We start from the raw sequence: 16,271 nt of genomic DNA, 5'->3' as shown, positions 1-16,271 counted from the left end.
TAAATAAAAAAAAAAAAAAACTAGGAGGACTCAGCACTTGTATAGAAGATGATCAATACTGAAGCACCAGTCTGCACATCAGGATAGAGTAAAGCATGCATGAGGACAAATTCCCCTTCTAACAATGACTTTAAATGGCATTCTGATTGACTATGCACTTGATGCTCATATTCCAGGGGTCTCACATCTCTGCTTACGTGCATTACAAGCATACCTTCTCTGTCTGGCTGAGCAGAAAGTGGTGGAAATGAGGATCATCCTTGGTACGCTGCAAACGAACAAAGAGAAACAGAGATGCTTCTCTCTAACACACGTTAGCTCCAGCCTCGGGCAAGTGCTCAGATAATACCATCACACTGGCATGAAACTGAGATTCTTCCCTCTAATACACGTTAGCTCCAACCTCGTGCAAGTGCTCGGATAATACCATCACACTGGCATGAAACTGAGATTCTTCCCTCTAATACACGTTAGCTCCAACCTCGTGCAAGTGCTCGGATAATACCATCACACTGGCATGAAACGGAGATTCTTCCCTCTAATACACGTTAGCTCCAACCTCGTGCAAGTGCTCGGATAATACCATCACACTGGCATGAAACGGAGATTCTTCCCTCTAATACACGTTAGCTCCAACCTCGTGCAAGTGCTCGGATAATACCATCACACTGGCATGAAACTGAGATTCTTCCCTCTAATACACGTTAGCTCCAACCTCGTGCAAGTGCTCGGATAATACCATAACACCGGCGTGAAACTGAGATTCTTCCCTCTAATACACGTTAGCTCCAACCTCGTGCAAGTGCTCGGATAATACCATAACACTGGCATGAGTGCTAACAGACAGTTACCACCAACCTCAGAGCACCATTGTGTGCAACCTTCCAAACACACACACCACAACTCAACTTCCGTAGCAGAAAGCTTTAGCACTTGACAAGGACACTTCCATCTTGCAGATGTGTTTATGAAATAGCAGCACGCAAACAACTTGATCCACTTGCATTTGCCTACTCTATGGGGTAAATGAGCATGGATTTATAAAATGAATGCATGCTAAATCTGATGCTTCCCAGGGACTCACATAAAAATGACCTTGAACTGCCATCAAAGCCCTAAGCTCCTTTGCCTATCCAGCGAACCTCTCTTCTACTCTGGAGGCAGTTGCTATGCTCATGTGATCAATGGGTGCAATGCCTTTGCTTACCTCACTGGAAGGTGGGGGCCAGCTGAACCGGGATACTGTTTTCATTGCAAGCTTCTTTAGCGAGCTTGGCTGGGGACTGAGAGAGTCCTAAGTATAGAACACAGAATACTTTAGCAACTATTATTCCTATATATATGCATACGATCGTGCCAGGGTTATTTCCTAAGGACTCAAACATGTTATCTACAATGGTTTCTTGTTTATCTGTTTTTGGCAATTCTGCTTTAGATTAACGGGGTTGTTCACCTTTGAGTAACGGTTAGTATGATGTAGAGAGTGATATTCAGAGAGAATTTTTATTATTTGTGGTTTTTAGTTATTTCGCTTTATATTCGTTAGTCCTCCGGTTTGCAATGTATAGTAGTCTGGTTGCTATAGTCCAAATTTCCCTAGTAACCATGCACTGATTTGAATAAGAGACTGGAATATGAATAGGAGAGGCCTGAATAGAAAGATGAGTAATAAAAAGGTAGAAATTACAATAAATTTGTAGCTTTGCAGAACATTTGTATTTAGATGGGGGTCAGTGACCCCCCTTTTGAAAACTGCAAAGATTCAGAAGAAGAAAAAAAACACTCTAAAAATAAATAATGAAGACCAATTGAAAAGTTGCTTCGATTGGTTCATTCTATAACATACTAAACATTATCCTAAAGGTGAACCACCCCAGGACTTTTATTTTAAATGAATAACCTATTTGGTATTACTGCTTCAACTGTGGCTGTGCTACTAAGCGCTGACTCAACTCAAATGGGAGCTCGAAGGCATGTTGGGGTAAATAAAGACTGCCACAGCAGATTAGGAATGAAACTTATTTACACAGGGCAGATCCATTTACACAGGACTTCAAATGGATTTGCACAGCTCTTGGTGGCTACTCTTAATCAGGAAACTAGAGCTAGAAAGCTAAATGCAGTTAACAGAGGCCACAGCTCCTCTCCATTTCTTGCTCTGCCCCTCTCTCTAAATATAAAGTACAGGTAAAGGCAACTCAAGGCCATCAGGAATAGGATAATGTTGGACTATAAATCTCAGCAGACCTTCAGGCTACCCTAAGACTTAAAGGGTTGTTCACCTTTGTAACAAATTGACAAATCTAACAGTTCACATGAATAGAACAAACTTTTCCATAGAAATAGTTAACAGAAAAAGTACAGTTCAAGAGATATTCACCTCAGAAGTGTCCCTGTACTAATCCTTCAGTTCCACACAGACCCTGTGCTGGGAGGGGGTCACTGACCCCCAAAAACACTACAGTGTTCACTTCCTCTTCCTTATATGACATCACACATTGTACTGGCAGCTAACTTAACTCCTATTGGCTATGTCTGCTGTCAATCTGCCACTGCTTCCTGTGCTGGGCTGTGCTGGGGAATTTGAGCAGCATTCAGGTACTGAAGAGAAACTGTTACAAGTTTGTGAGAGGGAGGGGGAGTGTGGGCTGTGTACTGCAGAGACTTCAACTGTGCAGATGGGGGGATCAAGGTGCTTGGGACCTGGAGTTTTCTGGATAACGGATCTTTCCATAATTTGGATCTTCATCCCTAAAGTCTACTAGAAAATCATGTAAACATTAAATAAACCCAATAGGCTGGTTTTGCTTCCAGTAAGGATTAATTATATCTTAGTTGGGATCAAGTACAACCGACTGTTTTATTATTACACAGAAAAAGGAAATCATTTTTAAAAATTTGAATTATTGGATTATAATGGCTACTATGGGAGATGACACTTGTACTTTCCAGAAATATATTATTTTTTTTTTGGGGGGGTCCATGTATTATTTTGTGTATTTACCTCATAAAAAAGGTAAAATATTTTTCTGGTATAGATCCCTATATCATGAAAAATATAACTTTTTCATTTTTTGGTATTTAGAGCTCTAAATCTTGTTCCAGAAGTGGAACACTTAAAAAAGGTATCGTTTTCCTAGGTAAATTACCCCCCCCCCCCCGGGAGAGCGCACAAAATGTTCAAAAAACGTACCTGCCCTCATCACTGCTCTGCCTGTCACTTAGGGCTGCCACCTCACCCTTTTAAAACCAAACACATATGAAATCCACAGCCTGCATGGCTAATTAGCAATTCATTTAGATGCATGTTACATGGCTGCACAGAAATCAGTTCAGTCTGCAGCATCTAAATGAGTTGATAATTAGCCATGCAGCCTGTGGATTTCATATGTGTTTGGTTTTAAAAGGGTGAGGTGGCAGCCCTACTGTCCCTGCTAGATGTGTAAGTTACATACGTTTCTAAGCAAGTCAGTGCTGGTTTTGTTGCAATTTTGTAAATAACTGACATTATGCTTAATGCCAAAGGTTGCCAAACAATGTTGCTCCTTTCTTTTCTGCAGTATTTGTCTGCATGACTGTGTGATTGTTTGTTGCAAGGCAGGTTTGTTTATATGCTGCGTCTGTTAACCTCTGCCATTACAATTGAGTAATCAACCAATGACCATTCAAATTATGTGACTGGTTACAGTTCACAAGCACCCAATAAATTACTAGGAGGAGGGCAGTATCAACATCCAATAGGAAACAAGTAAGGGCAAAGCCTGGGCATGATGATGTCATCATATAGGAAGTTCTTGGTGTGTCAGGTTCAAAATAGGCCACTCCCATCACTTCAGAAAACTGGTCAGAGAGACAGGAGAAGGGCTGAGTTAATAGGTATAAAAATTAGCTTTTACAATGGCATTTTTACTTTTTGTTGTGGAAAATGGTTTTGCTAACACATTGAGAGCATTGTTAGTGGTTTCATAAGATTTGTACATTGAAGGTGAACAACCCCTTTAACCAAATTAACATAGCCAGCTCTCACACAATCATATACAGTGGTGAAATAAGTATTGAACAAGTCAATGTTTTTCTCAGTAAATACATTTCTAAGGGCTCTCACACACGTGGTTTTTCCTGCACTCCCCTGCGTTGCACTTTCTTCTGTTCAGCTACAGGGGAGCGCAGAAGTAGACGCACTCCATTATTGTGAAGGGGGCTGTACTCACACAGACAAATGTAAGCGCCAAACGCAGGTGAAATGCAACATGCTGCTTCCCACCTGCGTTTGGCGCTTACATGCGTCTGTGCGAGTACAGCCCCCTTCACAATAATTGAGTGCGTCTACTCCTGCGTCTGAACGGATAAAAACGCAACACAGGGGAGCGCAGGAAAAACCGCCCGTGTGTAAGAGCCCTAATGGGGCTATAAGGTCTTGAGAGAGCTCTTTGCTTTCACCCATCATGAGACGCTTCTTGTGTGATATCTTGGTAACGAGAGACCTTTTTATAGGCCATCAATTAGGTCTGAACCAGCTGATATTAATTTGCACTGATTTCTTTCTAAATACTGACAGATTTCAGCAGATTTCGTAGCTTTCCATGCCTTTTTGCACCTCCTTTTCTCCATGTGTTCAATACTTATTCCACGTTTCATTCCACTTTACTACACATAATTTATGGACTTATTTGTTTTGACATCTTTGTAGGTGTGGATTACTTGGGTTGTTCCCGACATCTGGTGTAAATTTCCTGTCAATATCCCCATTAGAAATATATTTACGGAAAAAAATGGTGGCATGTTCAATACTAATTTTCCCTGCTGTAACACTTATGAAGTTTAAATTGTCCCTTGACAGCCGTAGTGGTAGTCTAAAGGGATGTCCAGACCAGGATAACGAGTTGCAAATACACATGGTATTACATGTACAACATATAACAATAACCTAGTAAATGAACTCTTACTGCCATACAGTACAGCCACAGAACATGTTCCTGATAAACGTTTAATGTGTCCCTATCCCTTTAATAAAGCTCTTGTGTGAAACACATACTGCTGCACCTCTGCTTCCCTGCAGACCCCTGGTAACAAAAATCCCCATAGGCTGATGACAAATATAAACAAAGCCCTAGCAGATCAGGTCAGCCCACCCTCAAAGTAAAGTATTGCCTGCTGGGATATGGAAAAATTCACAAAGCTGAATTTTGCTAAAAGCACAATCCAGTTCTGTAGGGAAAATTAGCATTAAATAAGCCTGGTATAGACGCACCTTATCGTCCTTGGGTGGTCTTCCTCGTTTGCGTGGGCTCTGGTCACGGGACCTTTTCTGAGGGGAGTGGGAAGAAGTGTCTGAGGATTTCCTCCTCTTTTCACCAGTCTGTTTCTTGGCTTTTCCCTCTGATTTTTTGCCTTTCTCATCACTGGAGTTCTGCGGGTACAAAAGATGTGCTGAAGCAAAAGTGATCAGAGAAAACAATCCGGTTTATCAATTTTAATTTGAAAGAAACAAAAAATGACCACGTGAACTGTGTGACTAACAGTTAACCCCATACTGTTCTAAATGTAAAATTCCTTCTCTCATCGTAAAGCCCTTTCAGAGTTTATATCCTGAAGCGACTGGCACATGCCACTCACATGTTCTTTTGCAAGTTCTTTTGCAAGTTCTTTTGCTTTGGCCTTCTTCAGAAACTCCTCCACCGCATCCACTGCCTGCTGGAACCTCTTGCCCTTGTTAGCCTTGATCATCTCCTCCTTGTGGGCATGGTATGGCTTCAGCTGCTCCACTTTGATCCAGGCACTGGGAGGAAAATAAACAGACGACAAGTTGGTTCCCGGAGTGCACCCAGAGGTTCTTTTATCCAGGCAGTACATACATTGCTAAGTGGGAGAGTAAATGTAATAATGCTGCCGCTAATAATGAGCTGTGTATGGAGCCTATAAACATGCATTTGTGTGTAACCAAAAACAGTCAGCAATGCAGGGGTAAAACAAATCTTAAGTGTACAGCAATGAGGGGGTTAACACAGGGTATATAAATATACCATATACAACCAACCCTTTAAAGGGATTCTGTCATGATTTTTATGATGTAGTTTTTATTTCTAAATTACACTGCAAATAATTCACTATACAATATACATTTTCATTCCTAAACCAGCAAGTGTATTATTTTAGTAATATTGGTGTGTAGGTGCATCTCAGGTCATTTTGCCTGGTCATGTGCTTTCAGAAAGAGCCAGCACTTTAGGATGGAACTGCTTTCTGGCAGGCTGTTGTTTCTCCTACTCCTACCAGGCAGTAACCAATTGGTGACTTGAGGGGGGGGGGCACATGGGTTATAACTGTTGCTTTTGAATCTGAGCTGAATGCGGAGGATCAATTACAAACTCACTGAACAGATATGTCCCATGTGGCCCCCCTTATAGTCACTGACTAACTCAGAGTTAGAGAGCTGTAAAGCAGGAAGTAGTGTTCTGGCTATTATGTTACACATCCAGTCACTCCAGCCTTTATACATTACATTTTTGGCTCACTTACTATATTTTTATTTTGCACAGCCTATTTACCCAGTTTTTACTTTTACACTGAACTCTTCCTTTAAGAATCAAGAAACTAAAATCACTGGGGGAGTGCCTAACAACTTGGTGCCTGTAATTTTAGGTTTCCTCAACCTTTAAATGTGAAACCAAATATTACAGGGCCTTTACAGAAGATACCGAAAAGAAATTAGCAGCAACAGTCTCCTAATCAGTAAATCTCCTTTCTGGTTGTTGGGATCGCACCATTTCGATATTATAAAGGCCTTGTTTTTATCACTGGTGCCTCAAGCTAACGGCCTCTATGTAGTATTCTTAATGTAATAACTTACTGATCTTCCGTGCCAAAGAATTTAACAAAGAAACTCTTTTTCCCAATCGGCTTCTTTAAATCTTTAGGAGGGTTAACAATCTACAAGAAATAAGAAGAGAAACGTATGTCATTAAAGGGATCAATGGTGGTTGAGTTGCTAATATTGCACGATCCATTGCGACTTACCTTCCCAGGCCATGGAGGGTAGCGACCAAGTTTCCCCCTGAAATGATGAAGAAAAAGTAAATGCTAAAACCAGGGGCTACAGCAAGAATGCCCAACCTGCAATTCTTTAGCTGCTGATAAACTACAACTCACTTCCGCTGACTGCAGCATATTGGGGATTATTATTGAGCAGTATGATGGCTGCAGGTTGGACATATCTGCACTATAAAATCCTGGAGGTAGATATGTGTGGCAGTTAAAATATTATGCTGAAAATTAAAATGAATGTACTGCCAGACACCGTTGTTTCATTGAGCACAAACTGCCTTTTAAATTCTCATCCACACCATCATATACATTTATTCTAGCCACCATCATTTCTCTGCTGGACCCAATAAACCAAATACATTTCCAGAGTAAGTGTCGCAATGTTTTATTTATTGCATATAAACTCAAATCCTCTTCTACCATAATACACTGGCCTTTAAAGGAGAACTAAAGAAGTAGCTAGAAATGTTGTTTTGTGCTTCTGTATCAGCCCAAGGCAACCACAGCCCTTTAGCAGTAAAGATCTGTGTCTCCAAAGATGCCCCAGTAGCTCCCCATCTTCTTTTCTGCTGATTCACTGCACATGCTCTGTGCTGCTGTCACTTACTGAGCTTAGGGACCCACTCACAATATACAGTACACATATTACAGGGGAAGCTCATTTTCTGCTGGATAATTACTGGCGAGCCCACAGAGCATGTTAGCCCCGTGCAATAAGTTCAGTATATAAAATATCGCATTTTTAGCCACATTCATTTTTAGGGTTTAGTTCTCCTTTAAGTATAAGCTTACAGGTACCAAACAGGTGTTAATGTGTAGTTCTGCCCCAAAGCTGTTTATCCCAAATTAACCACTTTTTATGTCCCTACCCAATGCAATAGAGCAGCAACTTATAACAACCAACCTGTAATTAGCAGATGATTAATCTGCCAGCAGAATAAAGAGAAAATTATATTTCTGATCGGCTGGAACTAGTGGAAATTTCCCCAGTGCTGGTAAATAAGGCCTAGCGTGTTTTCAGGGGAGCGGATCATTCGAATACCCCCCCCCAGGAATGTCTAAATATAATCATGGCCGAGCTGCGACAGTCTGTTCCAACATTCATTCTCTGCGTTACCATGGCTGCGAGGATGCAGTTAACCACCTTGGAAATGCAGCAAAAGAGACAAAAACATGCCAGATGTGACCTTGTCGCCTATATTTAAAGGGGAACCGTCGCGGAAAAGAAAAATTTATATAAACTTCATCATGCTGAAATAAGAAACTTTCTAAATACAATCAATTAAAAATTCTGCATTGTTTCTGAAATAATCAAGTTTATGTTCACTATTCCTCTCTCAGCATCTGTTTCTCTTCATTCTCTCTTCATGCAGCAGTTGGGTGTCAGATATATCTTATAGGGAGGCTCCTTTTGCCTAGAAGATGCATTAGAGCGTGCACTTGTGTGTTATAGATCCTTGACTTAAAGGAGAACTAAACCCTTGACCTGCTCCACCCCCTCCATTGCTCACTTCACTGCCAACCCCACCCTATTTATTATTTTTAGAAGTCTCCCTTCTGCTGACCTGCGGAGTTCAAAGGCACCATCTTCGGATCCTCTTTTGTCGCGGATCTTGCGGTAGTATGCACAGTTAAAATCTATGCCCTAAATCTGCTTCTACTATGCATGCTTCTGCAAGATCCCTATCTGCAACTGTCAGAAGAGGATTATAATACAGCCAGAAGATGGCCCTTTTGAACTCCACTGCAATTTTATAGCAGGTCAGTGGAAGGGAGACTCCTAAAAAGCATAAACACAGGAGATGGGGAGCTTGGAGTTGGGGCAGTGGAAAGAGGTCAAGGGTTTAGTTCTCCTTTAAAATGTGTAAGCACCCCAGACTTGAGTCAAGACAGGTATGTATAAGTGCCACCAGGAAGTCATGCATAATTTGCATCAGTTGCGTATGAAGGCAGACAACCAAGTGCCAGCCGAGACACCCAAGTGCCAGCCGAGACACCCACATAAGCTGTGAAATTTGCACACGAGCAAACAGTGTAGTGCCAATCCTTGCTACAACCATCTCATCATATAAGCTTTAACATGATGGAAACCAATAAGGCACCCATGTGACAACTGCCGTATGCAGATGTGAGCAATGACTTTATGGCAGACGTAAGGAATCCTGCTGCTCATGTATTTATCACCTCTGTAAAACAGGCTGCCATGCAAACCCAGAACAAGCAGGAGAGAGTCCTTGCCACTTATTGTTGTTACATGGAGAGGTTTTAAAAATCTTGCTAACAAAATTATAATGGATGCAAAAACAATCATTTACCAGCCTGATTTTTTTTTTGATGGATGCGACGCACAATACAGTAACACTGTATTAATGCCCTGCCTGATAAATACTAGTATATAGCCATCTAACTAGGTTTTTTCTAAATGCCCCAAACTCTTAACTTACCCCTCGGTGCAGATTCTGTCCAGTGGAGTTCAAGTGCGCCATCTTCAGCCGATTCGTAATCTCCGGGTCTTCTTCCATCGCTTCGGCAATTTCTGTGACTTTCGGCGCATGCGCAGTTGTCGTTTAGACAGAAAATTGCTTCAACTGCGCATGCGCCGATAAGCCGCTCTATTCCCGAAGAGATGAAGATGGCTGCCATGAACTCCGATGCCCTGAATCTGCACCGAGGGGTAAGTAAAGAGTTAAGGGCATTTAGCAAAGGTAACAAATAGGCTGGGTGGGAGCAGGGAGGGGGTCTATGTAGGGTAGGGGATTTTAGTAGCAAGGGTTTGGTTCTCCTTTAAAAGGGGATACCCCCACTAAAGCTGGCAATAGTACGGAACGATTGTACGGCCCTAACTCCTGACCTGCAACTAACCATTCAGATTAAATACAGTAGTAATACAGTAGTAATAGAACAAATCAGATGATGGTCTGACCCTCACAGCAATAGTATGGCCAACAAATACTAGTGACAGTCACCCATTGATATGTCACTCACCCATTGGTAGGCATGGTACAGGTATGGGATCAGTTATCCAGAAACCCATTATCCAGAAAGCTCAGAATTACTGAATGCCCGTCTCCGTTAAACTCCATTTCATCCAAATAATCCAAATTTTTAAAAAGGATTTCCTTTTTCTCTGTAGTAATAAAACAGTAGCTTGTACTTGATCCCAACTAAGATATAATTAATCCTTATTGGAAGCAAAACCAGCCTATTTGGGTTCATTTACGGTTTAAATGATTTTCTAGTATTGACTTAGAGGCACATTTATCAAAGGTCGAATTCATGCGAGTTTTTAAAAACTCCCCTCAACTCCCATAAATTCGACCAATCGAAATGTAAAATAATAAATTAAAAGAAAAAAATCGAATTTTTTAAACTCGGATGAATGGAACCGACCTGAATACTCAAATTGAATTTGATTGAATTTTAAAAACTTGATTCGAATTTTGTCTCCTAAAAAAAAAAAACCCCAAATGTCAGGAAGGCTGCAAACAACTCAAAATTGATCCCTGGATCTCTTCCATTGACTTAAACAGCAATTTGGCAGGTAATAGGTGGAGAATAGTCGAATTTGAGTTTGAAATCTCAAAAATCTGATTTTTTTTAAAAACTCAAATCTAATTTGAATACCTCCTAAGTTGAATTTGACCGTTTTGCTAATAAAATAAACCCCTTGATAAGGTATGAAGATGCAAATTACAATAAGAATCAGTTATCCAGAAAACTCCAGGTCCCGTGCATTCTAGATAACAGGTCCCATACCTGAAAAATGTCGGGACAATCCACACACGGTCCGAAAAATGTATGAAACGATTTTACGTGCGACTATCTCTGCGTCTATGGCCAGCTTAAAAAGAGTTGCCTAGTGAAACAAACTGTAATTCTAAGAAAGTTTTTAACATCTAGTAAGTCACAGAGTTCAATAGTTTCAAGTTACTTGTTAATGTAATTGTTTGTGAAAACAGTTTGTTTATCCCTTTCTGTTTTCTGATCTGTAATCATGAAACAATGTACCAGAAATCTGCTACATTGTTTCAAGAGGCAGAACAACCAATGCAGACAATAGGACTCAGAGACTGCTTTTGTTTACAAATAACTTTCCAGTTGTTGGAAATGTGCAATGAATGTATATTGGAAAGCTGCTTAGAATTACACTCGCTTTAATTAATTAGTCACCGTTTTACTTTTGCGTTCCGAAAATTAAATTAAGTTTCAGTATAATGACAGCTATATAGAGAAATTAAAGGGATACTGTCATGGGAAAACATTTTTTTTTTCAAAATGAATCAGTTAATAGTGCTGCTCCAGCAGAATTCTGCACTGAAATCCATTTCTCAAAAGAGCAAACAGATTTTTTTATATTCAATTTTGAAATCTGACATGGGGCTAGACATATTGTCAATTTCCCAGCTGCCCCATGTCATGTGACTTGTGCTCTGATAAACTTCAATCACTCTTTACTGCTGTACTGCAAGTTGGAGTGATATCACCCCCTCCGTTTTCCCCCCAGCAGCCAAACAAAAGAACAATGGGAAGGTAACCAGATAGCAGCTCCCTAACACAAGATAACAGCTGCCTGGTAGATCTAAGAACAACACTCAATAGTAAAAACCCATGTCCCACTGAGACACATTCAGTTACATTGAGAAGGAAAAACAGCAGCCTGCCAGAAAGCATTTCTCTCCTGAAGTGCAGGCACAAGTCACATGACATGGGGCAGCTGGGAAATTGACAAAATGTCTAGCCCCATGTCAGATTTCAAAATTGAATATAAAAAATTCTGTTTGCTCTTTTGAGAAATGGATTTCAGTGCAGAATTCTGCTGGAGCAGCACTATTAACTGATTCATTTTGAAAAAAAAAATTTTCCCCCATGACAGTATCCCTTTAAGTAACCGGTTTTCATTCTTTTATGGTTTTTGAAATATTTAGTTTTTAGTTCAGCAGCTCTCAAGTTTGCAACTACAGTCATATGAAAAAGTTTGGGAACCCCTCTTAATTCTTTGGAGTTTTGTTTATTAATGGCTGAGCTTTCAAAGTAGCAACTTCCTTTTAATATATAACATGCCTTATGGAAATAGTAGTATTTCAGCAGTGACATAACACATTGGAATCACAGAAAATATACAATATATATATATATAAATTTGGGCACCCAACAGGGATATACCATCAATACTTAGTTGAGCTCCTTTTGCAAATGTAACAGCCTCTAGACGCCTCCTATAGCCTTTGATGAGTGTTATGTGGCTATTTTTGACCATTGGTCCATATAAAATCTCTCCAGTTCAGTTAAATTTGATGGCTGCCGAGCATGGACAGTCTGCTTCAGATCATCCCATAGATTTTCCATGATATTCAAGTCGGGGGACTGTGACGGCCATTCCAGAATATTGTACTTGTCCCTCTGCATAAAAGTCTTTGTAGATTTCCAAGTGTGTTTAGGGTCATTGTCTTGTTGGAATATCCAACCCCTGCAGCGTAACTTCAACTTTGTGACTGATGCTTCAACATTATCCTGAAGTATTTGTTGTTATTGGATTGAATTCATGAGACCCTCGACTTTAACAAGTGCCCCAGTAGTCCCTGAACTAGTCACACAGCCCCACAGCATGATGGGACCTCCACCAAATGTGACAGTAGGAAGCAGCTGTTTTTCTTGGAATGTGGAGTTCTTCTTCCACCGTGCAAAGCGCTTTTTGTTATGTCCAAATAACTTAATTTTTGTCTCATCAGTCCAAAGCACTATATTCCAAAATGACTGTGGCTTGTCTAAATTAGCTTTTGCAGACAACAAGCGACTTTTTGCATGAGTGCAGAAAGGGCTTCTTTCTCATCACCCTGCCATACAAAATTGTGCTGAATTGTAGAACGATGTACAGATACACCTGCATCTGCAGCAAGATGTTCTTGCAGGTCTTTGGAGATGATCTTTGGGTTGTCTGTAACTATTCTCATAATCCTCCACATATGCCGCTCCTGTATTTTTCTTGGCCTGCCAGACCTGGGTTTTACAGCAACTGTGCCTGTGGCCTTCCATTTCCTGATTACATTCCTTACAGTTGAAACTGACAGTTTAAACCTCCGAGATGCTTTTTGTAGCCTTCCCCTAAACCAGGATACTGAACAATCTTTGTTTTCAGACCTTTTGAGAGTTGCTTTGAGGATCCCATGCTGTCACTCTTCAGAGGAAAGTCAAACAGAAGCACAACTTGCAATTGGTCGCCTTACATATCTTTTCTCATGATTGGACACACTTGCCTATGAAGTTCAAGGCTTAACAAGCTAATCCAACCAATTAGGTGTTGGCAGTTATCAGTATTGAGCAGTTACATGCATTCAAATTAGCAAAATTACAAGGGTACAACATACAACTGAATACTGCTTCACTAAAAATCTTTGTTCAGAAAACACCCCAGTACTCCAATGGTAGAGTTCCTGGTAGAGTCCTGCGCGGGTCCATTTTTTGGAACCGGTACACGCAACCTGCAACCCAGACAGCAACCCGCATTCTTACCCTCTTGGACCCGCTACCCGACCCACAAGTACCTTATCAGCAACCCGGACATGCTGACCATTAAGAATCAGGAAGTGCTGTCATTGTAAACCAGAACTGACATCATCAGAAGTAAGCGTGATCAGAAAAAGGGAGTAAAAATCACTATTGAGAAGACCCGCGGCCATACCCGCACCTGGAACTTCTACCCGCAACCCGCAGGGTACCACAGGTTTTTGCGGGTAACCCATCGGGTACCCAACCCGCTGCAGAACTCTTAGTTCCTGGGAAATGAAAGACATACCAATGTTATCTTTTTTGTTGCAAGTGGAGTAAATGATTATGCAGGCTGAGAGGGGTTCCCAAACTTTTTCATATGACTGTATCTATGTAGGGTCCATTATACCCTAGCAACCAGGCAGTGGTTTGAACCAGACTAGAATATTAATCAGATATGGTATTGTACAGAAATGCAAGTACAGAGTAAAGGATCAGTTATCTGGAAACCCTTTATTCAGAAACCTCTGAATTACGGAAAGGCCGTCTCCAATAGACTCAATTTTATCCAAATAATCCAAATTTATAAAAATGATTTCCTTTTTCTCTGTAATAATTAATTAGTAGCATATATCTTAGTTGGGATCAAGTACAAGCTACTGTTTTATTATTAGAGAAAAAGAAAATAATTTTTAAAAAATTTGGATAATATGCATATGGGGGAAAAGCCTTCCGTAATTCTGAACTTTCTGGATAATGGGTTTCCGGATAACAGATACCTGTACTATAAAAAAATGCGAAGAGCAATGGAAAAGTTGCCAAGACTCTATAATATACTAATGGAGAACTGATGTAAATAACTCCTTTAATGTTGCCCAGGAACATTGTGCAAAATATAGGGAAACGGTGAAATTCAATTGTTTAAACGTTTGTGCAAATAGTCCCTGTCCAGCAGGACAAATGGCCCCAATCATAAGCACTGGTGTGACTCAAGAACAAAAAATGTGAATGTCCTGCAATGGCCCAGATCTTAGTTCACAATCCGTGGCATCATCCAACTAACCTGAGCATCATGGATAGAATCTATGTGGAAGAATGGACCAAATTCTTAAACAGGGTGCAAAGCTGGTGCTCACCCTAAAGGCATAAAAAGCTGTTAGTATATGGGCACACAGGCTGAGAGAAGCAGATCTGCTCAGTGCCCCTGCTCCATTCATTTGAATCGGATCAGTGTGTGGTTATATACTGACAAGTTAAGGATTTGCTATTCAGTAAAGGGAGAGAACGGATTAAAGGAAAAGTAGAATCATCGTGGGGGGCAAGTTGCCAGGCAGCCCCTAGTCATTCCAGTCACTCAGGTTTGACACCAGATAGGGGAATTTTTCCTCTCAGTGCCATGACACCGTATTTTCCGGTTCGTAGGCAGTAGAGAAATCAACAAAGAATTATTTTCTTGCCCAATGTGGAGCAGGGGATGCTGGGACACCGGGCTGTGTCGAAAAGTAGCCCAGGGTTGAATGTAAGCTGAATTAATGAGAGAGGTGACCTCATCTGTGATTCTGTCTCTCCTTCTCCATTAAAGGAGAAACAAACCCTTAATAAAAAATAAACCCTACCCCCCTCCCTGCCAGCCTAGCTGCTCCGACCCCCAGGAAATGCCCGAACTCTTTACTTACCCCTCTGTGCAGATTCTGCCTTGCTGAGTTCACGGGTGCCATGGTCTTCTCTTCGGTAATCTTCGGAATGAGACCGGTGTATCGGCGCATGCGCAGTTGGACAAATTTCTTGTTTCACAACAACTGCGCATGTGCCGAAGCGGCGGTCTCATTCCGAAGAGGCTGAAGATGGCGCCCCTGAACTCTGCTGCACAGAATCTGCACAGAGAGGTAAGTAAAGAGTTAGGGGCATGGGGGAGGGGGGGTCTATGTAGGGTAGGGTTTTTTTTTATTAAGGGGTCTTTCTCCTTTAAGGGGTATGAAAAATTTAGAAATGCCCTGTAAACAAAAGATAAAGATAATAAATGTATAAAAGGAATATTATACAGTGGTGTGAAAAACTATTTGCCCCCTTCCTGATTTCTTATTCTTTTGCATGTTTGTCACACAAAATGTTTCTGATCATCAAACACATTTAACTATTAGTCAAAGATAACACAAGTAAACACAAAATCCAGTTTTTAAAAAAATGAGGGTTTTTATTATTTATTATTTAGGGAGAAAAGAAATCCAAACCTGTGTGAAAAAGTAATTGCCCCCTGAACCCAATAACTGGTTGGGCCACCCTTAGCAGCAATAACTGCAATCAAGCGTTTGCGATAACTTGCAACGAGTCTTTTACAGCGCTCTGGAGGAATTTTGGCCCACTCATCTTTGCAGAATTGTTGTAATTCAGCTTTATTTGAGGGTTTTCTAGCATGAACCGCCTTTTTAAGGTCATGCCACAACAACTCAATAGGATTCAGGTCAGGACTTTGACTAGGCCACTCCAAAGTCTTCATTTTGTTTTTCTTCAGCCATTCAGAGGTGGATTTGCTGGTGTGTTTTGGGTCATTGTCCTGCTGCAGCACCCAAGATCGCTTCAGCTTGAGTTGACGAACAGATGGCCGGACATTCTCCTTCAGGATTTTTTGGTAGACAGTAGAATTCATGGTTCCATCTATCACAGCAAGTCTTCCAGGTCCTGAAGCAGAAAAACAACCCCAGACCATCACACTACCACCACCATATTTTACTGTTGGTATG

The 16,271-nt window shown here is 40.9% G+C and overlaps 1 protein-coding gene across 5 annotated transcripts in view; it reads right to left on the bottom strand.

Annotated features, from left to right (window-relative positions):
- Positions 1–16,271, bottom strand: part of glyr1.S (glyoxylate reductase 1 homolog S homeolog) — a 35,552-nt gene that overhangs the window by 17,141 nt on the left and 2,140 nt on the right. For 4 of the 5 annotated variants that reach the window (XM_018239344.2, XM_018239340.2, XM_018239342.2 and 1 more), the window contains exons 2-6: positions 7,018–7,054; positions 6,851–6,930; positions 5,617–5,779; positions 5,252–5,410; positions 1,208–1,294 (exon numbers count right to left, since the gene is read on the bottom strand). In XM_018239344.2, coding sequence (XP_018094833.1) covers positions 1,208–1,294; positions 5,252–5,410; positions 5,617–5,727 — 357 coding nt within the window. In that variant the 5' untranslated portion in view covers positions 5,728–5,779; positions 6,851–6,930; positions 7,018–7,054. The remainder of the gene's footprint in view (positions 1–1,207; positions 1,295–5,251; positions 5,411–5,616; positions 5,780–6,850; positions 6,931–7,017; positions 7,055–16,271) is intronic. The other variant, XM_018239343.2, reaches the window with a different exon arrangement.

This window comes from Xenopus laevis, chromosome 9_10S (assembly GCF_017654675.1).
Source record: "Xenopus laevis strain J_2021 chromosome 9_10S, Xenopus_laevis_v10.1, whole genome shotgun sequence".
Classification (NCBI taxonomy): Eukaryota; Metazoa; Chordata; class Amphibia; order Anura; family Pipidae; genus Xenopus; species Xenopus laevis.
This window is presented reverse-complemented; position numbering and strand designations above follow the sequence as displayed.